The 23,389-nt window shown below is 43.7% G+C and overlaps 1 protein-coding gene across 10 annotated transcripts in view; it reads right to left on the reverse strand.

The window, feature by feature from the left end:
• mtrf1 (mitochondrial translational release factor 1) overlaps positions 1 to 23,389 on the reverse strand; it is a 49,801-nt gene that overhangs the window by 20,838 nt on the left and 5,574 nt on the right. For 6 of the 10 annotated variants that reach the window (XM_041210579.1, XM_041210578.1, XM_041210577.1 and 3 more), the window contains exons 2-3: positions 20,611 to 21,067; positions 11,515 to 11,606 (exon numbers count right to left, since the gene is read on the reverse strand). In XM_041210579.1, the coding sequence (XP_041066513.1) occupies positions 11,515 to 11,606; positions 20,611 to 21,022 (504 nt within the window). In that variant the 5' untranslated portion in view covers positions 21,023 to 21,067. Of the gene's footprint in view, positions 1 to 11,514; positions 11,607 to 20,610; positions 21,068 to 23,389 lie in introns of those variants that run through there. The other 4 variants (XM_041210581.1, XM_041210582.1, XM_041210584.1 and 1 more) reach the window with 2 other exon arrangements.

The following is a 23,389-nucleotide window of genomic DNA, read 5'->3' on the forward strand; positions in this document are numbered from 1 at the left end:
GAAGGGTGGTTGAGTCAGAAACTCTCGTAACATTTAAGAAGTATTTAGATATTCACTTGCATTACCATTGCCTCCAGGGCTATGGGCCAAGCACTAGAAAATGGGATTAGTGTAGTCAGATCTTTGTTGACTGGCATGGGCACAATGGGCTGAATGGCCTCCTTTTGTGCTGGAAACGTCTATGAGTATTAATCAGCAGCAAATATGAACATACAAGGGGCAGGGAAAGAGATTCCGAGATGCTGACTGTTTGTTTTGTGATAAAAGTCAGCGATCCTGAGGTGCTGTCCACAGGATAGTGCTGACCAAAATGCATCGCTGCGGTGACCTTTTAGGCCAAGGATGGGCAGACTACAGCCCACGGGCCACATCTGGCCTGTGGCAACTCTTTATCCAGCACCTCAAGCCGCATTCAGTTTGAACAATTATTTAAGTGCTTGCACTGAGAATCGGAGACTTTGATAGGCGATGGAAATCAGATTATCTGCTTTTATCTGTACAAGTAAAATGACCTTTAATGAATGTGGTCCAAGGTTACCAATGAGTGGCAGTTGGCTGCTTGTCATGTGAGAGGAGGGGAGTGCACATGGAGGAGCAGTAAGAACAGCATAAAGATTTACAATATCAGTAGCCCTCTGATTGATTCCTGCTGAGTTTGTATTGAGCACTGGAACAGATTTAACTGAAGTTTTAAAGTGCCAGTGAGTATAGCATAGATAGGTTATTGATGAGTTACTGTGCCTATCAAACATTTTCACTGATTTGGCATCAAGCATTTATGAGGTTCTGTTAAAATATTTTTAAATAGATAAATAATTGTTAGCATGAAATTTGTTTATCTGTAATTGTTAGAATTATATCTTCTGACAGTTTAAACTGTTTACATTTTTTTTTTGTTTCACAAAACTTTACAGCATTTGTCAAGTAAACAGTTTTACAGTTTGAATAAAGGCATACTATCAAGTTTTGGGTAAACCTGTATCATGTTCAGTAGCATGTCATTAAGTGTCATTTTTCTTCAGTGTGGAAATGATCATGGAGGGTTCTTCATAACAATAAATGCCCATAACAAATTTGAATGGCAGTTGTTAGCATAATTCATTTGATGTGTGCAGCCCTCCACAGCTCACCAAAACTTAAGTGGTTCAATTAATTGCCCAAATTTTTTTTAGGTTGTTTTTCCATTGAGACTCCCTCAGATGTTTTCTGGGCACATGCTGAGCTTCAGGTGCAGGAGTAGTGGAAGGAAAGGTGGGGAACAGTTTGAAGCAACGTTACCTGGGGCTAGCTTTAGATTTCTGACGTGTTACAGTTTACGAGCAAATGAGATTTGAAAAAGACATTCTTAAAATCTTTAGAAAACTCTATATTCAGGGAGTGTGTTAAACTTTGACTCACTTTAATGTAATTTTTATTTGGATGTTACTCTGGAATGCTTGTGAATTGAAATAGGTCAAAGTATTGGTAAATCCTAACAAGTTAGCCCATTCACAAAAATGACCTCTGGAAGCAATCTTGTTTCTGGACCAATGTTTTGTGCTCAGTTGATGGAACACAGTCTTCCACTATATTCTTTAGGTGTATTAGTCTGCACTTACACAATTGTTACTGTGTTCAGATCAATAAAGACTTAATGCCTGGACAGAAATTCTCCTTTTGCTCCTTTGTATCTTCTCACCAAAGTGCAGATGTGGAATTTGACTGAAAAGTTCAGGATTTCAAGTCCCATTCACACTGGGCCCAGAAAATTGGCTTACTTCGGGGCACTCCAAGCTCATGAATGATAACATCATTGTGTTATACTACAACAGTAAGAGTGATATAACATCCTTAAAATTACATCACAGAGCATTAGGTAAGGTGTTAAGTGTTAAGGTAAATGAGCTTGTGGTGCAGATTGAAATTGGCAAGTATGATGTGGTAGGCATTACGGAGACATGGCTGCAAGGGGATCAGGACTTGGAGCTAAATATCCAAGGATATACATCCTATCGAAAAGATAGGCAGGTTGGCAGAGGGGGTGGGGTTGCTCTGTTAGTAAGAAATGAAAGTAAATCAATAGCAAGAAATGATGTAGGGTCAGATGCTGTAGAATCTGTGTGGGTAGAGTTGAGGAACCACAAAGGTAAAAAAACCATAATAGGAGTTATGTACAGGCCTCCGAACAGTAGTCAGGATGTGGGGCACAAGATACACCAGGAGATAGAAAAGGTGTGTAAGAAAGGCAAGGTTACAGTGATCATGGGGGATTTCAATATGCAGGTAGACTGGGAAAATCAGGTTGGTAGTGGATCCCAAGAAAAGGAATTTGTGGAATGTCTACGAGATGGCTTTTTGGAGCAGCTTGTGGTGCAGCCCACTACGGAACAGGCAATTCTAGATCTAGTGATGTGTAATGAGGCAGATTTGATAAGGTGAAGGAACCCTGAGGAGGAAGTGACCATAATATGATAGAATTTAAAACAAAAACAGAATTACCTGGAAAAACTCAGCAGGTCTGGCAGCATCGGCAGAGAAGAAAAGAGTTGATGTTTCGAGTCCTCATGACCCTTCAACAGAACTGAGTGAATCCAAGGAAGGGGTGAAACATAAGCTGGTTTAAGGTGTGTGTGGCCGGGGGGCGGGCGGGGGGGTGGTTTTGGGAGAGAAGTGGAGGTGGTTGGTGTGGTTGTAGGGACAAACAAACAGTGATAGAAGCAGATCATCAAAAGATGTCACAGACAACAGAACAAAAGAACACATAGGTGTTAAAGTTGGTGATATTATCTAAACGAATGTGCTAATTAAGAATGGATGGTAGGGCACTCAAGGTATAGCTCTAGTGGGGGTGGGGGGAGCATAAAAGATTTAAAAATAATGGAAATAGGTGTGAAAAGAAAAATCTATATAATTTATTGGAAAGAACATAAGGAAGGGGGAAGAAACTGAAAGAGGGTAGGGGTGGAGGAGGGAGCTCAAGACCTAAAGTTGTTGAATTCAATATTCAGTCCGGAAGGCTGTAAAGTGCCTAGTCGAAAGATGAGGTGTTGTTCCTCCAGTTTGCGTTGGGCTTCACTGGAACAATGCAGCAAGCCAAGGACAGACATGTGGGCAAGAGAGCAGGGTGGAGTGTTAAAATGGCAAGCGACAGGGAGGTTTGGGTCATTCTTGCGGACAGACCGCAGGTGTTCTGCAAAGCGGTCGCCCAGTTTACGCTTGGTCTCTCCAATGTAGAAGAGACCGCATTGGGAGCAACGAATGCAGTAGACTAAGTTGGGGGAAATGCAAGAGAAATGCTGCTTCACTTGAACGGAGTGTTTGGGCCCTTGGACGGTGAGGAGAGAGGAAGTGAAGGGGCAGGTGTTACATCTTTTGCGTGGGCATGAGGTGGTGCCATAGGAGGGGGTTGAGGAGTAGGGGGTGATGGAGGAGTGGACCAGAGTGTCCCAGAGGGAACGATCCCTACGGAATGCCGATAGTGGGGGGTGAAGGGAAGATGTGTTTGGTGGTGGCATCATGCTGGAATTGGCGGAGGATGATCCTTTGAATGCGGAGACTGGTGGGGTGATAAGTGAGGACAAGGGGGACCCTATCATGTTTCTGGGAGGGAGGAGAAGGCATGAGGGCAGATGCGCGGGAGATGGGCCGGACACGGTTGAGGGCCCTGTCAACGACCGTGGGTGGAAAACCTCGGTTAAGGAAGAAGGAGGGCATGTCAGAGGAACTGTTTTTGAAGTTGGCATCATTGGAACAGATGCGACAGAGGCAAAGGAACTGAGAGAATGGGATGGAGTCCTTACAGGAAGCAGGGTGTGAGGAGCTGTAGTCAAGGTAGCTGTGGGAGTCGGTAGGTTTGTAATGGATATTGGTGGACAGTCTATCACCAGAGATTGAGACAGAGAGGTCAAGGAAGGGAAGGGAAGTGTCAGAGATGGACCACGTGAAAATGATGGAGGGGTGGAGATTGGAAGCAAAATTAATAAATTTTTCCAAGTCCCGAGAGCATGAAGCAGCACCGAAGTAATCATTGATGTACCGGAGAAAGAGTTGTGGAAGGGGGCCGGAATAGGACTGGAACAAGGAATGTTCCACATACCCCATAAAGAGACAGGCATAGCTGGGGCCCATGCGGGTACCCATAGCCACACCTTTTATTTGGAGGAAGTGAGAGGAGTTGAAGGAGAAATTGTTCAGTGTGAGAACAAGTTCAGCCAGACGGAGGAGAGTAGTGGTGGATGGGGATTGTTCGGGCCTCTGTTCGAGGAAGAAGCTAAGGGCCCTCAGACCATCCTGGTGGGGGAGGGAGGTGTAGAGGGATTGGACGTCCATGGTGAAGAGGAAGCGGTTGGGGCCAGGGAACTGGAAATTTTGATGTGACGTAAGGTGTCAGAGGATCACGGATGTAGGTGGGAAGGGACTGGACAAGGGGAGAAAGAAGGGAGTCAAGATAACGAGAAATGAGTTCTGTGGGGCAGGAGCAAGCTGAGACGATCGGTCTACCGGGACAGTTCTGTTTGTGGATTTTGGGTAGGAGGTAGAAGCGGGCCGTCCGAGGTTGGGCGACTGTCAGGTTGGAAGCTGTGGGAGGAAGATCCCCAGAGGAGATGAGGTCAGTGACAGTCCTGGAAACAATGGCTTGATGTTCACTGGTGGGGTCATGGTCCAGGGAGAGGTAGGAGGAAGTGTCTGCGAGTTAACGCTCAGCCTCCACGAGGTAGAGGTCAGTGCACCAGACAACAACAGCACCACCCTTGTCAGCGGGTTTGATGACAATGTCAGGGTTGGACCTGAGAGAATGGAGTGCAGTAAGTTCAGAGAGAGAGAGATTAGAATGGGTGAGAGGAGCAGAGAAATTGAGACGACTAATGTCGCGCCGACAGTTCTCAATGAAAAGATCAAGAGAAGGTAAGAATCCAGAGGGAGGGGTCCAGGTGGAGGGAGAATATTGGAGGTGGGTGAAAGGATCCGTTGAACGGGGAGAGGACTCCTGCCCAAAGAAGTGAGCCCGGAGACGAAGACGGCGGAAGAAGAGTTCAGCATCATGCCGAGCCCGAAATTCATTGAGGTGAGGGCGTAAGGGTATGAAACTAAGTCTTTTGCTGAGCACTGCACGTTCAGCATCGGCGAGGGGAAGGTCAGGGGGTATAGTGAATACACGGCTGGGGCTGGGATTGGAAGATGGGGTGGGGACGGAGGGTCAGGCAGGGGTGGAGGGTCCTAGATGGGTGTTGGTGTCGATGAGTTGTTGGAGCTTGCGTTCCTTAACACTTGAGAGAAAGAGAAAAGGTTTCTCGTTGAGGCGTCGGATGAGACGAAGAAAAAAATGAAACTGGGGCACCCGCAGCTTTGAAAAAGGGTACGGCGGTGCTGCTGGAGGGAGAGGTCGAGTGTGCTCATATGGCAGCATGATGCCACCACCAAACACATCTTCCCTTCACCCACCCTATCGGCATTCCGTAGGGATCGTTCCCTCCGGGACACCCTGGTCCACTCCTCCATCACCCCCTATTCCTCAACCCCCTCCTATGGCACCACCTCATGCCCACGCAAAAGATGTAACACCTGCCCCTTCACTTCCTCTCTCCTCACCGTCCAAGGGCCCAAACACTCCTTTCAAGTGAAGCAGCATTTCACTTACATTTCCCCCAACTTAGTCTACTGCATTCATTGCTCCCAATGCGGTCTCCTCTACATTGGAGAGACCAAACGTAAACTGGGTGACTGCTTTGCAGAACACCTGCGGTCTGTCCGCAAGAATGACCCAAACCTCCCTGTCGCTTGCCATTTTAACACTCCACCCTGCTCTCTTGCCCACATGTCTGTCCTTGGCTTGCTGCATTGTTCCAGTGAAGCCCAACGCAAACTGGAGGAACAACACCTCATCTTTCGACTAGGCATTTTACAGCCTTCCGGACTGAATATTGAATTCAACAACCTTAGGTCTTGAGCTCCCTCCTCCATCCCCACCCCCTTTCTGTTTCTTCCCCCTTCCTTTTGTTTTTTCCAATAAATTATATAGATTTTTCTTTTCCCACCTATTTCCATTATTTTTAAATATTTTTAAATCTTTTATGCTCCCCCCACCCCAACTAGAGCTATACCTTGAATGCCCTACCATCAATTCTTAATTAGCACATTCGTTTAGATAATATCACCAACTTTAACACCTGTGTTCTTTTGTTCTGTTGTCTGTGACATCTTTTGATGATCTGCTTCTATCACTGCTTGTTTGTCCCTACAACCACACCAACCACCTCCACTTCTCTCCCCCCACCCAAACCACACCCCCCCACCCCCCACACACACACACACACACACACACACCTTAAACCAGCTTATATTTCACCCCTTCCTTGGATTCACTCAGTTCTGTTGAAGGGTCATGAGGACTCGAAATGTCAACTCTTTACTTCTCCGCCGATACTGCCAGACCTGCTGAGTTTTTCCAGGTAATTCTGTTTTTCTTTTGGATTTCCAGCATCCGCAGTTTTTTTGTTTTTATATATGATAGAATTTACCCGGCAATTTGACAGGAAAAAGCTGGAATCAGATGTAACGGTATTACAGTTGAATAAAGGCAACTACAGAGGCAAGAGGGAGGAGCTGGCCAGAATTGACTGGGAGATGAGCCTAACAGTAAAGACAGTGGAACAGCAATGTTACTCTGGGAGTAATTTGGGAAACACAGCAAAAATTCATCCCTAGGAAGAAGAAGCATACTAAAGGGAGGACAAGGCAACCATGGCTGACAAGGGAAGTCAGGGACAGCATAAAAGCTAAAGAGAAAGCATACAATGCAGCGAAGAGCAGTGGGAAACCAGGGGATTGGAAAGCCAACAGAGGACAACTAAAAAAGAAATAATGAGGGAGATTAAATACGAGGGTAAACTAGCCAGTAATATAAAAGAAGATTGCAAGAGTTTTTTTTTAGATATATAAAGGGTAACAGAGAGGTAAAAGTGGACACTGGGCCGCTGGAAAATGACGTTGGGGAAGTGGTAGTGGGGAACAAAGAAATGGCGGAGGAACTGAATAGGTACTTTGCGTCAGTCTTCATGGTGGAAGACACGAGTGACATCCCCAAAGTTCAAGAGAGTCGGGGGGCAGAGGTGAGTGTGGTGGCCATTATCAAGGAGAAGGTGCTAGGAAAACTGAAAGCTCTGATGGTGGATAAATCACCTGGACCAGATGGATTACATCCCAGAGTTCTGAAGGAGATAGCTGAAGAGATAGTGGAGGCGTTAGTGGTGATCTTTCAGGAATCACTGGAGTCAGGGAGGGTCGCAGAGGACTGGAAAATCGCTAATGTAACCCCCCTGTTTAAGAAGGGAGTGAGGCAAGAGACGGGAAATTACAGATCGATTAGCCTGATGTCAGTAAGATTTTAGAGTCCATTATTAAGGATGAGATTTCAGAATACTTGGAAGTGCATGGTAAAATCAGGCAAAGTCAGCATGGTTTCATCAAGGGGAGGTCATGCCTGACAAATCTGTTAGAATTCTTTGAGGAGGTGGCGAGTAGGTTAGACAAAGGAGAGCCAATGGATGTTATCTACTTGGACTTCCAGAAGGCCTTCGACAAGGTGCTGCACAGGAGGCTGCTCAGTAAGATAAGAGCCCATGGTGTTAGAGGCAAGATTTTAGCATGGATAGAAGATTGGCTGTCTGGCAGGAGGCAGAGTGTGGGGATAAGGGGGTCCTTCTCAGGATGGCGGCCGGTGACTAGTGGAGTTCCGCAGGGGTCAGTGTTGGGACCACAACTTTTCACTTTATACATTAATGATCTAGATGAAGGAACTGAGGGCATCCTGGCTAAGTTTGCCGATGATACAAAGATAGGTGGAGGGACAGGTAGTATTGAGGAGGTGGGGAGGCTGCAGAAGGATTTGGACAGATTAGGAGAATGGGCAAAGAAGTGGCAGATGGAATACAACGTGGGGAAGTGTGAGGTCATGCACTTTGGTAGGAAGAATAGAGGCATGGACTATTTTCTAAATGGGGAGAGAATTCAGAAATCTGGAGTCCAAAGGGACTTGGGAGTCCTAGTCCAGGATTCTCTTAAGGTTAACTTGCAGGTTGAATCGGTAGTTAGGAAGGCAAATGCAATGTTGGCATTTATTTCAAGAGGACTAGAATATAAAAGCAGGGATGTGCTGCTGAGGCTTTATAAGGCTCTGGTCAGACTGCATTTAGAATATTGTGAGCAATTTTGGGCCCCGTATCTCAGGAAGGATGTGCTGGCCCTGGAGAAGGTCCAGAGGAGGTTCACGAGAATGATCCCAGGAATGAAAGGATTAACATATGATGAACGTTTGAGGACTCTGGGTCTATACTCGATGGAGTTTAGAAGGATGAGGGGGGATCTGATTGAAACTTACAGAATACTGAGGGGCCCGGATAGAGTGGACATGGGGAAGATGTTTCCATTAGTGGGAGAGACTAGGGCCCGTGGGCACAGTCTCAGAGTAAAGGGAAGACCTTTTAAAACAGAGATGAGGAGAAACTTCTTTAGCCAGAGAGTGGTGAATCTATGGAATTCATTGCCACAGAAGGCTGTGGAGGCCAGGTCATTGAGTGTATTTAAGACCGAGATAGATAGGTTCTTGATTGGTAAGGGGATCAAAGGTTACGGGGATCAAAGGTTACGGGGAGAAGGCGGGAGAATAGGGTTGAGAAACTTATCAGCCATGATTGAATGGCGGAGCAGACTCAATGGGCCGACTGGCCTAATTTCTGCTCCTATGTCTTATGGTCTTATGGTTAGCAGACAAAATTTGGTGTTGAGCCACATGGCGATATTAGGACCAGGCCAAAGAGACAGGTTTTAAGGAGTGACATGGCGAGGGAGGTAAAGAGAAGTAGTTCAGAGGGAATTCCAGAGCTTAGGGGCCCCAGCAGCTGAATTGTCAACGAAAATGGAGGATATGCAAGAGGCTGGAATTGGAGATGCGCAGAGACCTTGGAAGGTTGCAGGGATGGTGGAGGATACAGAGGTAGGGAGGAGCAGGATGGAGGATGATGTAGAAGTGGAAGAGGAGGAGGACAGATTCCACAGCCTCACTGGCAATCGATAAAACAACTGCTGGTGTGTGATTTGGTTCAAAGTCAAATCCATTTCTGCTCACTGACAATTTATTTTTGACCAGTTAGGAGACCAATCACTGATATGATCATTGATTGTTTGATTACAAAAAAAAAATCAAACTTTTGATGCTTTCTCAAGTTTGACTAGGCAAATGGCTGAAGTAGACAAGAAATGCAGATGAACTTGTCAGAGATGTGCGCACAGGTGTACAGTGCTAGTAGGAAGCTGATTTTAAAAGGGACCAGCTTCCCTCACCAACAACCTGTAACCAATTAACAAAAACTTGGACAAAATGTTTCGGAATTAGTGCTGAAAAGTGTGTTACAAAATACTCCTGTTATATATAACAGGAGACTTTCAGAATTATCGGCGGTTAGGAAAAAAACAACTAAAGGAACTAACTTTAGAGTCACGTAACCTGCTTGCACCTCCTAGAAAATAGAATTGCTGTGACACAGGATTCAACTGGAATTCATCACTCCTGCCCATCATCATCGGCTGTTCATTTTGAAATGCAGCCAGATTGGCAGAAAGAGAGGTTCCTCTCTGTCATGTGTAACTTCAATATGAGTTTCAACAGTAAATTGGCCATCTCGCTTAGAGAAATCAGACAACTAACTGGTGAAGGAAATAGAGAAAAACGCACTGACGCAGTAGTTCAAAGACAAGCTGAACCAATCACATTAAGATTTCAATATCTGAATGGAGTGGCTTGGTTCTCCCTTGTCTGCAGATGTCAGAACAAAGCTTTGCAGAGACCACCAGTCTTACTGCAGCTGTTTATTTAGACTCCTTCAGCCAATGGAATGAGTTAAAGAAACTACCACCAAGCTAAGACAAAACAACAAATCTTCATTTTTCTCACAATCCTCACGTTCAGCAACTCTAAAAACCATCCTTGCATGGGCACATTCACTTTGATGGAGGCATGAAGCGGAGGTTAAGAAGCAAGTGGATAATGCTCTAACACATATTACGATGAAGCGTACTGCTCACCATGACCTCGAGACATTCCTGATTGCTGCTCTCTGCCTCACTCATCAGTTCTTTACTTCTTGGCTGGGTGTGGGGAAGAGGACAGTAAACAGGGCTCCTTGGTACATTCGGCTCTAAGATGTCGTGGTCATTGACTGAAGTTCGACCCTCTCAAATGATGGCAATCTACTACCCAGGCCAGTACCCCAGGACACTTCAACAAGCTAGTGCATTATGGGAGGTCTGCAAGCAGATGGAGGTGGTTAGGGCAATGAAGGCTGTTTTTTTCACTATAGCTCTGGAAAACAAGAGGCTAATGCCCAATTTGTGGTAGAGTGTACTTGGCTGGACAGGCAATGGGGTGTTTACTGGATCTTGCGTCTGGAAGGCTGTGGAGGTTAGGTACGTATCTTCAGGAGTACCCCTGCATTTTCCTTCACCCAGAAGCCTTTCCAACATATACCTAAATTCTCTGTGCTCAGGTTTAAGTAGCACGTTAAGTGGGGTGGGTGTGGGGATGGAAGAGAGAGGGCAGGAAGCGGAGAGGGCGGGAGGCGAAGAGGGCAGGAGGCGGAGAGTGCGTGATTCAGAGGGGGACACAGAGACAGAGAGAGAGCAGAGAGCGCAGAAAGAGCAGAGAGAAAGTGAGCAGAGAGAGAGAGTGGGAGAGAACTCCAAATCAGACACACAGTTTTTCAACAGGCCGATGGATTTCTACTCCATCCTCTATGTGCCTTCATAATTAATTGCTGCACTTGCAACCAACTTTTTGTGACTCATGTACGAGGGCACCCAGATCCCTCTGTACCATTCTGCAGTGTCTCTCTTCATTTAAATAATATTCTGCCTTTCTAATCTTTCTACCAAAGTGGACAACCTCACATTTTACACAATATTTGCCAAATTTTACACACATTTTCCAAATTTTAGCCCACTCACTTAACCTTTATCTATATCCGTTTGTAGATCCTCTGTACCCTCCTCACAACTTGCTTCCCAACCTATTTTTGTCTCATCAGCAAATGTGGCTACAAACATCTCCGTCCCTTCACCAAGTCATTAATAGATTGTAAATAGTTAAAGCCCCACAACTGATCCCTGTGGCACTCCACAAATTACAGTTGGCCAACCTGAAAATGACCCATTTATCCCGACTCTGTTTCCTGTTAGTTAGCCAATCCTTTATCCATGTTAATATATTACCCCAACATCACGGACACTTACATAGTAACCCTTTATTGACACCTTACCAAATGTAAGAATCTGGTTCAGCCTCAGCCAGAAGTGAGAAAGAGGGATGGTATCAGGGGCTGGAGAACAGAGATTGTGAGGTCAAATAAAGATAATTGTTTCAGTCTTCCCAATATTTAGTTGGAGGCAATTTCTGCTCAAGCAGTACTGGATGTCGGACAAGCAGTCCGACAAACTATTTGTACCACTTTATGAAGTGTTTCCTAGATACACAGTTACACTCACTTTTCCCTGTAAAACTGCAATGCTTTTGCTGAGCTGCTCGCGTTCTTCAACAACCAAAGGTACCAGCTCCCAGTCATCTCTGGCCTTCAGACCTGAAAGTAAGTAAGTTAAAAATTAGAAATAAGTAATTGTTTTAAAACTAGCAATGAAATTTAAAGTTGTTGTTGTTTAATTTCAGGTTCCTTAAATTGACTAATAGCCAGTGTGTAATGGTTCTGCTTACTCCACAAGTGGTTAGTGTTAAGTCAAGCATCAAATGGTCAGCATTGGGATCTAACAAGCAGCATTTCAATCTCACCTATTTCAGCTTTACTTGATCACTCATATCATCACCGTTCTTAGTTTTTACATAGGATTTTACAGCACAGAACCAGGCTATTCAGGCCAAGTCATGTTAGTGTTGAAACTCCACATGAGCTTCCTCCCTCCCTTTATCATCTCACTGTCAGAATATATCGCTCCAGTCCTTTATCCCTCATGTACTTATCTAGCCTCCCTTTAACACGTTGATACTATTCACTTCAATAGTGGGAGACAATGGCATAATGGTAATGTCATTGAAATAGTAATCCAGAGGCCCAGGTTAATGCCCTGGGGACATGGGTTCAAACCCAACCACAGCTGGTAGAATTTAAAATTCAATTAATAAATCTGGAATATAAAGCTAGTTGACCATGACAACTATCACCATGGTGAAGAAATATCTTTAAAAGCAGTCACAGTTGTAATGTGGGAAATGCAGCAGCCAATTTATGCACAGCAAGCACCCACAGATAGCAATATGATAAAAATTATACAATCTGTTGTAGTACATGGTTGAGGAATAAATTCAGTTCAGAAACTAAGTTCACAAACAGGACCAGCCATATAAATAGTGTGGTTACAAGAACAGGTCAGAGGCTAGGAATCCTGCAGTGAGTAACTTCCCAATCCTGACTTCCCAAAGCCTGTCCACCATCTACAAAGCACAAGTCAGGAATGTGATGGAATACTCTCCACTTGCCTGGATGAGTGCAGTTCCAACAACACCCAAGAAGCTCAAAACTATCCAGGACAAGCAGCCCGCTTGATTGGCACCCCATCAACCACCTTCAACTTTGACTTCCTCAACCACCAACACACAATAGCAACAGTGTGTACCATCTACAAGACGCACTGCAGGAATTCACCAAGACTCCTTCGACAGCACTTTCCAAACCCACAACATCGACCACCTAGAAGGCCATGGGCAGCAGATACATGGGAACACCACCACCTGGAAGTTCTCCCCAAGCTACTCACCATCCTGACTTGGAAGTATATCACTGTTCCTTTACTGTCGCTGGGTCAAAATCCTGGAACTCCCTCCCTAACAGCACTGTGGGTGTACCTGCACCACATGACTGCAGCAGTTCAAGAAGGCAGCTCACCACCTCCTTCTCAAGTGCAATTAGGGATGGACAATAAATGCTGACCTAGCCAGCAATGCCCCCACTTCCCATAAATAAATGAAAAATAAAATTAATAATTAGGACTTTAAAAGCCTTTTTTTAAACACAAGTGGTAATACTCATGAGGCTTGTGGAAGCAGTGACAACCAATGATTTCAAAAGGAAATAAACTTGCAGGGCTATGGGAATAGAGCAGGGGAATGGGTCTCACTGGACTGCTTCACAGAGAGATGGCACAGGTTCAAAGGGCCAAAAAGCCTCCTTCTGTGCTATACATGGCTCTATAGGACAAAGGGAAGATTTCCCTGCTCTTCTTTGAAATAATGCCATGGGATCTTTAACATCCAAAAGGACAGACTGTTTAACACTGCATCCGAACATATGGCATCTCTCACAGCACAGCACTACCTCAGTGCTGCATAGGATTTTCGGCCTAGATTTTGGCGCTCAAGTCTCTGAAGTGAGGCTCGCTGCCACAGTGATGACATGAGAGATGTGTTTTATGGTTTTGATGGCAAAGCTGTGGAAATATCACAGAACGTACATTAGAATTGAGCCCAATACTCTGTGCAGTAGGGAGAACAGCTACCTATTTTAATTGTGCCAAAAATACTTCAGGATCTTGGCATGGAGTCAGTTTAAATCTTTAGCTTTACAGCTCATCCATAGGATTTATTCCTTATCAACGGGGATTTTGAGCACCCTTTTGAGATACAGTAAGATTGAACCTAACTGTGGCCATGATTAAGTTCAAATTTGTAGGTTCACAGAGAGAGAGGGACATGAGTTGTCGCATAAAACGTCCAAATTTTTATTTTGTACCAGCCTAATTTAATTTGTAGTTGGCATTAAACTGAAATCTACAGTTTAAATTCTGTTGTTGACAGCCTTAAGCAGGGTTTTTTCAAGGGTTCCAATGAAAGAGCAGCTTAATTAAGAACCAGATGAAATGGGATCCTCATTGAGTGACTCAGACAGGCCTTTTGTGTTAAGAGCATACGTAAGTAGCCAACTTAGTGCAACTTACAATAGAGTGCCGGAGTTGAGCACTTCAGGGAGTTAAGCGGAGAAAGGGAAAAAGGTGTTTGGTTGCTTTTGCCTAAACTTTTTCAGTCTCCAAGAATTGATTCTTGCTCTGCAACAGGAGAAGAAGCTGGTTAATCGGTATCTGGTTGGTGATTAAGGTTTATTCTATTCCGAAAGCTCAAAATAGTATATTTTGAGTGAGAGGTGAATGGGAGGGAATAAAAGGCATGGATTGAGAGGCCTACCTGCAGTGAGACCAGCGGTGGAGTGACATCACGAACCACAATGTGACACGAGTGCAAGGAAACAGATGATTGGTGAGTATTTCTAGTCTTTAAAGTAAAAGTAAGGTCTTTCGTTTGTGTTTAGGTCCCTAGTCTTTCTTTTTTCTCTTTTTCTTAAAAATAAGTTAAGTATAAGATCAATAGTGGTGTAAAAAAAATTAATTACAATAAAGTGTAAAGAGCGGGAGACTCTTCAAGTGTAAAGAGCAGGGATACCAGAGTTATTAATTAATAAATTAAATAAAATATGATTGCAATGGCGGCAGGGGTGATGTGTTGCTGCTGCAGCATGTGGGTTCTGCTGGACACCAAGGTGATCCAGAGCGAACACATCAGTATTAAGTGCTTGCAGCTCAAGGAACAAGTCGGCTTTTGACAAGGTCCCACATAAGAGGCCAGTGGGCAAAATTAAAGCACATGGGATTGGTAGTAATATACTGGCATGGATTGAGAATTGGTTGACAGACCTGACACAGAGTGGAAATAAATGGGCCTTTTTCCAGGTGGCAGGCGGTGACTAGTGGCGAACCGAAAGGATCAGTGTTGGGCCCCAGCTATTCATGACATGTATAAATGACTTGGATGAGGGAACCAAATGCAATATTTCCAAGTTTGCTGACAACACAAAACTGGGCAGGGTTGTGAGTTGTGAGGAGGATGCAAGGAGGCTTCAGGGCGATTTAGACAAGTTGTGAGTGTGGGCAAACACATGGCAGATGCAGAATAACATGGATAAATGTGAAGCTATACACTTCGGTGTGAAAAACAGAAAGGCAGAGTATTACTTAAATGGTGATATATTGGGAAATGTGGATGTACAAAGGGATCTGGGTGTCCTTGTATACCAGTCAATGAAAGTAAACAGGCAGGTGCAACAAGCAATTAGGAAGGCAAATGGTATGTTGGCCTTCATTGCAAGAGGATTTGTGTTCAGAAGTAGGGATGTCTTATTGCAGTTATACAAGGCCTTGGTGAGACCACACCTAGAGTATTTCGTGCAGTTTTTGTCTCCCTACCTAAGAAAGGATATACTTGTCATAGAGGGAGTGCAGCGAAGGTTCACTAGGCTGATACCGGGGATGGCAGGGCTGTCATAGAAGGAGAGATTGGTTTGACTGGGCCTGTATTCACTAGAGTTTATAAGAATGAGAGGGGATCTGATTGAAATAGAAAATTCTAACATCTAGACAGATTAGCTGCAAGGAGGATGTTTCCCCTGGTTGGAGAGTCTAGAACCAGGGGCCACAGTCTCAGGATACGGGGCAGGCCAGTTAGGACAGGAGATGAGGAAAAATTTCTTCACTCAGCGGGTGGTCAACCTGCGGAATTCTCTACCACAGAAGGCTGTGGAGGCCAGGTCACTAAGTATATTCAAGAAATTGATAAATTGTTGGATATTAGGGGCATCAAGGGTCTGGAGAGAAAGTGAGAATATGGTGTTGAGATAGAGGATCAGCCATGATCACATTGAATGGCAGAGCAGACTCGAAGGGCCGAATGGCCTACTCCTGCTCCTAGTTTCTATGTTTTCGGATCCAAGTTGAGGAACTGGAGTCTGAGCTGCAGACATTGCACCACATCAGGGAGGAGGATGTTACCTGGACACTTTGTTCCAGGAGGCAGTCACACCACTCAGATTAGGTAATTAAAATTTGGTCTGTGATCAGGGACAGGAGAGTGTAACTGCAGGTGAGGCAGGTATGTGGACCCAGGGGACAACGTTCAAGGAGCTGTGACCCCTGCAATTGTCCAACGGTTATGAGGTTCTTGCAAGCTGTGTGGACGACAGCAGGGACTGCAGGAAGGAAGCGAACTGACCATGGCACCGTGGTACAGGGAGCCATTCAAGTGGGGGAGGAAATAGGAACGTAGTAGTGGTAGGGGACATTATAATTAGGGAGATAGATACTGATCTCTGCGGCCGTGAACGTGAGTCCTGAAGGCTGTGTTACCTGACCGGTGCCAGGGTTAAGGACATCTCCTCAGGGCTGGAGAGAGACTTGGAGTGGAAGGGGAGGAATCCAGTTGTCATCGTCCAAATTGGTACCAACGACATTGACAGGAATAGGAAGGAGGTCCTGTTGAAAGAATTTGAACAGTTAGGAGCTAAATTAAGAACCAGAACCTCCAAAGTAATAATCTCGGGATTACCACCTGAGCCACTGGCATAATAGGGTAAATAAAGTCAAGGGGTTAAATACATGGCTCAAAGATTGGTGTGGGAGGAATGGTTTTCAGTTCATGGAGCACTGGCACTAGTACTGGGGTAGAAGGGAGCTATTCCGGTGGGATGGGCTTCACTTGAACCATGCTGGGACCAGTGTCCTGGTGAATCGAATAATTAGGGCTGTTGAGAGGACTTTTAACTAAATAAAGTGGGGAGGTTTCTGGAGAGGGGATACATAGGCTTACAAAGCAAAAGGGTATGGAAGGATAGCTTTATAGGTGATGATACCCAGAGTATGACAGGAAGAGACAGCACATACAAACATAAAAAAGCAGCAAACAGGATCAAAGGGGGAAAAAATGGTAAAAAGGCTAAATTAATGGCTCTGTACTTAAAGGCACGTAGTATTCGGGAAAAAATTAATGAATTAACTGCATAAATAGAGGCTAATGGGTATGATCTTATAGCCATTACAGAGACATGGTTACAAGGAGATCAAACTAGGAACTGAATATTCAGGCGTATGTGACTTTTTGAAAGGACAGGCAAGAAGGAAAGGGTGGTGGGCTAGCTTTGTTAGTGTGAGATGGAATAACTACGATAGCAAAAAATGATCTTGGAGGGGAAGATGTAGAATCCATATAGATGGAGGTAAGAAATAACAAGTCGAAGAAGACACCAATGGGAGTAGTCTATTGGCCCCCTTACAGTAGCTATAAATCAAGAGATAATGAGGGCATGTAAAAAAGGCAGTACATTAATCATGGGTGACCTTAATCTCCATGTAGATTGGGAAAGTCAAATTGGTAGAGGTAGCCACAAGCAAGAATTCACAGATTGTATTTGGGGCAGTTTTCTAGAACAATATATTGTGGATCCAACCAGGGATCAGGCCATTTTGGACCTGGTAATGTGTAATGAGTCAGGTTTAACAAACAATCTCAGATTAAAAGATCCCCCAAGAAACAGTGACCATAATATGGTAGAATTTAGCATAGAGTGTGAAACCTGGGTCAGAAACAACTATGCTAAACTTAAATAAGGGCAATTACAAAGGAATGAAGGCAGAGTTGGCTGGAGTGGACTGGGAAAGGAGTTTAGTAGAAAAGACAGTTGATGAACAATGGCAGATGTTTAAGAAAATAGTTCATTACTCACAACAAAAATATATCCCAGTGAGGAACGATTCTAGGAAGCGGATAAACCGATCATGGTTAACCAAGGAAATTAAGGATAGCGTCAAATTGAAAGAAAAAAACATACAATGTGGTAAAGATTAGTGGCAAGCCAGGGGATTGGGAAAGTTTTAACAACCAATTGAAGATGACTGAAAAAATAAAGAGGGAGAAAATAAACTTTGAGGGTAAACCAGCAAATAATATAAAAAGTAAGCGCTTGTTTAAATATATGAAAAGGAAGAGAGAGGCCAAAGTGAACACAGACCCCTTAGAGAATAAGGCTGGGGAAATAATAATGGGAAACCAGGAAAAGGCAGAGGAGTTAAATAAATACTTTGCATCAGTCTTCACAGTAGAAGATACTAATAGCGTTCCAAAAATATGAAATAATCAAGGGACAAAAATGGGGGAGAAAATAAATATAGTAACTATCACTAGAGAAAAAGTACTAGGGAAACTAATGGGGCTAAGGCCGATAAGACCCCTCGACCTGATGCATCTCAGGATATTAGCTACAGAGGTAGTTGATGCAGTTCTAGTAATCTTCCAAGAATCCTTAGATTCTGGAAAAGTCCCAGAGGATTGGAAAACTGCCAATGTAATACTCTTACTCAAAAAGGGAGGAAGACAAAAAACAGGTAGCTATTGGCCAGTTAGCTTAACATCTGTCATTGGGAAAATGTTTGAGTCTATTATAAAGGATGTAATAACTAAGCACTTAGAAATACAGAATATAATCAAACATAGTCAGCATGGCTTCATGAAGGGGAAATCATGCCTGACAAATTTATTAGAGTTCTTTGTGGAGGTAACAAGCAGGATAGATAAAGGCGAACCAGTAAATGTAATATATTTGGATTTCCAAAAACGTTCAATAAGGTACCACACGTAAGGCTACTTAATAAGAGCCCATGGTGTTGGGAGTAGTATTTTAGCATGGATAGATGGTTGGCTAACTAATGGAACACGGAGAGTTGAGATAAGGAGGGCATTTTCAGGATGGCACCCTGTAATTAGTGGAGTGCCACAGGGATCAGCGCTGGGGCCACAATTATTTATAATATTACTGACTTGAATGAGTAAAGTGAATGTACTGTTGCCAAGTTTGCGGATGACACAAAAATAGGTGGGAAGGCAAGTGGTGAGGATGACACAAAGGGTCTACAGAGGGATATAGACAGGTTAAGTGAGTGGGCAAAAGCTTGGCAGATGGAATATAATGTGGGAAAATGTGAGGTTATGCACTTTGGCAGGAAGAATAGAAGAGTTGAATATTATTTAAATGGAGAAAGACTGCAGAAAGCTTCAGCACAGAGGGATTTGGGGGTCCTCATGCATGAATCACAAAAAGCTAGCATACAAGTGCAACAGGTAATAGGGAAGGTAAATGGAATGTTGGCCTTTATTTCAAAGGGAATGGAGTATAAAATTAGGGAAGTTTTGCTAAAACTATACAAGGCACTAGTTAGACCACACCTAGAATACTGTGAACAGTTTTGGTCCCCTTATCTAAGGAAAGATATACTGGCATTAGAGGCAGTCCAGAGAAGGTTCACTAGGTTGATCCCAGGTATGGAGGGATTTTCTTATGAGAAGAGGTTGAGTAGATTGGGCCTGTACTCATTGGAGTTTAGAAGAATGAGAGACGATCTTATTGAAACGTATAAGATTATTAGGGGGCTTGACAGGGTAGATGCTGAGAGGTTGTTTCCCCTTGTGGGAGAGTCTAGGACCAGAGGGTATAATCTCAGAATAAGGAGTCACCCATTAAAGACAGAGATGAGGAGGAATTTCTTCTCTAAGAGGGTAGTGAATCTGTGGCATTCTTTACCACAGAGGGCTGTAGAGACTGCGTCATTAAGTATGTGCAAGGATGATATAGATAGATAAGACCGAGATAGATAGGTTCTTGATTGGTAGGGGGATCAAGGGTTACGGGGAGAAGGCAGGAGAATGGGGTTGAGAAACTTATCAGCCATGATAGAATGGCGGAGCAGACTCGATGGGCTGAATGGCCTAATTTCTGCTCCTATGTCTTATGGCCTTATGGATATACAGATTTTTAATCAGTATGGGCAAAAGGCAGGAAAGTGGAGTTGAGGATTATCTGATCAGCCATGATCTCTGAGTGGCAAAGCAGACTCAAGAGGACAAATGGCCTACTTCTGTTTCTATGTCTTATGGTTGTGGGAAATTAAATGCCACACTTGCACTTCTGAAGTGAGGGTATGCCACGTTATTGAGGAATCAAACACTGTACAAAACAGATACTTTACCCAACAAAGATTCTTGTGCTGAAATTGGGTTCAATCAACAGACAGTTGTTGCATTTGCCAGCTCTGATAATCCTACTTCTCTGCTGGGGAATGGAGTTACTTTACACTGTTTGAATCCAGTGTCGGCATCACCGTTATCACTCAGAATTTAGAAATAAATTAAGATTGTGGCCAGAGCGATTGTCAGTTTCCTAGCTTCCACCTCCATTGGCTTTTGCTCTACTTCTCCTGGAGACCTCTTGTTGGGATCAGGAAGTGAGTGAGTCTGCATTTCAACTAACCCATTATCCATGCTATACCCTGGAGCATCAACATCCCTATGCTGCTACCATCTGATAAACTTTGATAGAATTCACAGCACAGAACCAGGCCATTCAGCCCACCTGCTCCATGCTGGTGTTACGCTCCACATGAGCCTCCTTCCACCCTAGTTCATTTCACCCCATCTGCATTTCCCTTTGACTTTTACCTCTCATTTAGTTTCTTACTGCATCTCTGCCATTTGCCTCAATGTGGTAGTGAGTTCCACATTCTCACTATGCTCTGTAGTTTCACCTAAATTCCCCACTGGATTATCTTATATACATGGTCTCCAGATTTGGACTCTTACACAAGTTGGCTTAAAACAGGGAACAATTGCTTATCGGAGGTCATTAAACAGTAACACAAAATGCCAAAGACTAATAAAGGACATGCGATTTCATGGCAAAATGTAAAAACTGGAACTTTGATTACTGTTGTACATTGATTCCAACTCGAACAAGTCTTTTTCTGATGACTGCAGCTCTTCCAACAGCGGAGCAAGTGGAGCCAACTCAATGTGACGTCTACTTAATGACTTTCCATCTTCATGGATGCTATTTAATCTGCTGCTAATTCCTTTGTATTCTTCTTTTAAGTCCTCAATGTATCTCTTTACAGCTTCCAGCTGAAGTAGTTTACTAAAATAATGACAGTGCCTCTCTGACTGTTGCCTATAAATAGAATTTGGGACATTTCTGGAGAGGTACGATGACCAAAGCCTGGCAGTCTGTCTGCGTGCTGCTACATTTGGCTTCAGCCTGCAAAAACGTCTGCAGGTCCTTCCAAGATAACTCTGCCTCTGGATTAAGTTGGTAATGAACCAATCGAGTCCGTGTTTCATCATCTGAACACCTTCTTCAAGCTCACCAGAGGAGGATGTGGTTATCTGCTGGAGTTGTGAGAATCAACAGATCAGATGGGGTTAAACACAAGCACCATATTGTCAGACTTTTGGCATGCAATGTTTTGAAAACCCGTAAGAGAGGATGCAGAGGAGGTTTACTAGAGGGATGAGAGACTAGAGGAGCTGGGAACGTTCTCCTTAGGGTAGAGAAAGTTAAGAGATGTTCAAAGTAAGAGGGGTTTGACATGAAAGGAGAAACTGTTTCCACTTACAGGAGTGTGAGTAATCAAAGGATATGGCTTTAAAATAATTGGCAAAAGAGCTGAAATGGCAAGGAGTCTTTTTTTTTTTACATATGTCATTGCTATAACGGAGACCTGGCTAAAGGAGGGACAAAACCAGCAGTTTATAGAGTTGTAGAGTTATAGAGTCTTCAGACACGATAGAGTAGGAGGTTAAAAAAAGGAGGGGGGTAGCACTAATGGTTAAAGAATCAATTCCAGTTGTGAGAAGGGGTGATATATTAAATGGGTCAACAAACGAGGCCTTATGGATTGAGCTTAGAAATAAAAAAGGGGCAGTCACACTACTGGGAGTATACTACAAACCCCCAAATAGTGAAAGGGAGATAGAAGAACAAATATGTAGGCAAATTTCTGCTTGTAAGAACAAGAGGGCAATAATAGCAGGAGACTTCAACTATCCTAATATCAACTGGGATTCAAACAATATAAGGGGCACTGAAGGAGAAAAATTCATGCAGTGTGTCCAGGAAAATTTTTTCAACCAATTAGCGACAAACCCAACGAGAGGAGATGCAATTTTAGACCTAGTCTTGGGGAACGAAGAAGGGCAAGTGGGTGAAGTGACAGTTGGCGACCATATCGGGGACAGTGATCACAATTCAGTTAAATTTAGTATTACCATGGAAAAGGACAGAGATAAGGCAAGAGTAAAAGTCTTGAACTGGGGGAAAGCAAATTTTGCAGAAATGAGAAGGAACTTGGCTGAGGTAGACTGGACAGCCTGCTGGAGGGTAAAACAGTGGAAAACCAGTGGGAAGCACTAAAAAGCGAGATCCTAATTGTACAAAGTAGACATGTGCCCTACAAAAATAAGAGTGGTACTGCCAAATCTAGACCCACCTGGTTGTCTACAGGAATACAGGGGAAGATCAAACAGAAAAAGAAAGCGTACGATAGGCACAAAGAACTAAGCACTGCAGATTGTCTAGACTAATATAGGAAGTGCAGGGATGAAGTAAAAAAGGAAATAAGGAAATCAAAGAGAGGGCATGAAAAAAGATTAGCAAGTAAAGTTAAAGATAACCCAAAGATGTTTTACCAATAAATTAATGCTAAAAGGTTAGTTAAGGAAAAAGTAGGACCTAGCAGGGATGAAGACGGAAACTTGTGTGCAAATGCAGAGGCTGTGGGAAGGTTTTTGAATGAATATTTTGTCTCTGTGTTTACAAAGGGAAGGGAGGATGTAGATATAGTAGTCTAGGAGGAAAACTGTGAGATATTGGACAGGATAGTCATAAAGAGAGAGGAAGTATTCGAAGGGTTGAAATTCTTGAAGGTTGATAAGTCACCAGGGCCAGATGGATTGTTTCCGAGGCTGCTGAAGGAAGTCAGGAAGGAGATAGCAGATACTCTGAGGATGATTTTCCAATCTTCACTAGATACAGGGGAGGTACCAGAGGACTGGAGAAATGCAAACATAGTTCCAATGTTTAAAAAAGGATCAAATGAAATGCCAAACAATTATAGGCCAGTTAGTCTTACATCAGTGATGAGCAAATTAGTAGAATCAATCCTGAGAGATAGGATTAACTGTCATGTGGAAAGGCATGGACTAGTCAGGGATGGTCAGCATGGATTTGTTAAAGGAAGGTCTTGCCTCACAAATTTGATTCAATTCTTTGAGGGAGTGACAAGAAGGGTTGATGAAGATAGTGCAGTGGATGTTGTGTACATGGATTTTAGCAAAGCATTTGACAAGGTCCCACATGGCAGATTGGTCAGGAAAGTAAAAGCCCATGGGATTCAGGGTAATGTGGCAAACTGGATAAAAGGTTGGCTGTGTAACAGGAAACAAAGGGTAATGGTTGACGGATGCCCTTGCGAACAGAAAGTTGTCTCAAGTGGTGTTCCACAGGGCTCGGTGTTGGGACCCTTGCTGTTTGTGTTATATATTAACGATTTGGATATGAACGTGGGGGGCATGATTGGGAAATTTGCAAATGACACAAAGATTGGCCAAGTAGTGGATAGTGTAGAGGATAGCCATAATCTCCAAAACGATATAGATGGGTTGGTGGAGTGGGCAGTAAAGTGGCAGATGGATTTTAACATAGAGAAGTGT

The sequence above is a fragment of the Carcharodon carcharias genome, chromosome 18, assembly GCF_017639515.1.
Source record: "Carcharodon carcharias isolate sCarCar2 chromosome 18, sCarCar2.pri, whole genome shotgun sequence".
Classification (NCBI taxonomy): domain Eukaryota; kingdom Metazoa; phylum Chordata; class Chondrichthyes; order Lamniformes; family Lamnidae; genus Carcharodon; species Carcharodon carcharias.